At 42.0% G+C, this 1,500-nt stretch overlaps 1 protein-coding gene across 1 annotated transcript in view; it reads left to right on the plus strand.

Annotated features, from left to right (window-relative positions):
• The window catches only part of NKX6-2 (NK6 homeobox 2), a 17,928-nt gene extending 17,120 nt beyond the window's left edge, over nucleotides 1-808 (plus strand). The window contains exon 5 of the mRNA XM_010855239.1: nucleotides 790-808. Within this exon, the coding sequence (XP_010853541.1) occupies nucleotides 790-808 (19 nt within the window). The remainder of the gene's footprint in view (nucleotides 1-789) is intronic.
• The last annotated feature ends 692 nt before the right edge of the window (nucleotides 809-1,500 follow it).

Here is a 1,500-nt window from a genome sequence, read left to right on the forward strand (position 1 = left end):
TATGTATAATCAATAAATTATTTAACACGTCAAAAAAAAAAAATAATAAAAGCATCTTGAGTTTTCAAGAGTGATGTCAAAGAATGCTCGCTATATATGTGGTCTTCAAGGTCAACTATAGACAGACAGGGGCTTCCCAGGTGGCGCTAGTGGTAAAGTACCTGCCTGCCAAGGCAGGAGACATAATGCAGGTTTGATCCCTGGGTCAGGAAGATCCTCTGGAGGAGGGCATGGCAACCCACTCCAGTATTCTTGCCTGGAGAATGTCATGGACAGAAGGGTCTGGCGGGCTACGGTCTATAGGGTCATAAAGGGTCAGACGTGACTGAGTGACTAGCTTTTCTACTTTCACACATACACAAACAGGTTGTCAGTTACTTAATATAGCTGTTCCTAATCTGGCAGGAACAGGAGTCCCATTTGGATTTTAGGTCAAATTGATATTTTCTATTAATGCAACATAGACCATCCCCTTTGTTATTCATTCACTCTACAAATATTGTTGAGATTACGCTATATGCATTGCTTGAAACTTGACACTAAGAGATACAAAACTGAGTAAATTGTGGAACTTAAGCTCCTACAAGATACTAAGACAAAATGTGATGGAGAAGTGGACCGGGAGGAAGTCTGTAAAGGGATCTGCATGCTAGTTCCTCACTCTAGAAGACGATGATCAAACTTAGTTTTTAGAAAGATGAGGCTCCTCTTCCAATAAAGAAGAGCATTAGGATGGAAAGGAAGATCCTGTGTTATCTACCTGTGTGCTAATGGTACTCTCTCGAATAGCGACATTGCCTACTTTTAGATTCTGCAAAGGCACGGGACTCACCTGTTCCTACCCTCTCTCCTCTACAAGTCATCTCCATTTCTACACACAGTGGGCTGGCTATTCCTTTACAAATGTTGTTGGCATAGACACCTTCCTGCCATGCCTACTGGTTTCTTTGTCCCACATGATTTTGCCTTTAAGTGATTTGTTCCTTTCATTTTCCTCTACTAGAGCAGTCCTCCACTTCTCTTTGCCTCCAAGTCCCCCATAACAGTAACCTGCTTCACCAACATAACTTAGGTTTCCTGCCTCTCGAACCTCCTTCCTCTTCTGCTGTTTGACTCTGTCCCAGATCTGAGGATCACGTGGTGATACAGTAAAATTCTGCAGATATGCTGGGGTGTGAAGTGTTTGGGGCTCCTGAGTTCTAAGCCCCAGCCCAAAGTTGGCCCTGGTGCTCATTTTCAAAGGCAATCACAGATGCATATCAAAGAATTTACAGAATCCACATTGGGAAACCTGTCAGAAAATTGTTGGGAAAATAAAGTGAATCAATAGAATGTCAAGAGGCTCAAATAGAAAAAAATATTGAATATTCATTTTCTCCGTTTCACTGGGGTAGGGATTTACTAGGACCAAGGCAGCTGGTGGGATTTTAGGCTTTTCTTGGAATGGTTCGAATAATTTCTGTGCTGTGCCTTGGATTAGTATTCAATTAACTCCTTTAA

The sequence above is a fragment of the Bison bison genome, unplaced genomic scaffold (assembly GCF_000754665.1).
Source record: "Bison bison bison isolate TAMUID 2011002044 unplaced genomic scaffold, Bison_UMD1.0 scf7180017853731, whole genome shotgun sequence".
NCBI lineage: Eukaryota > Metazoa > Chordata > Mammalia > Artiodactyla > Bovidae > Bison > Bison bison.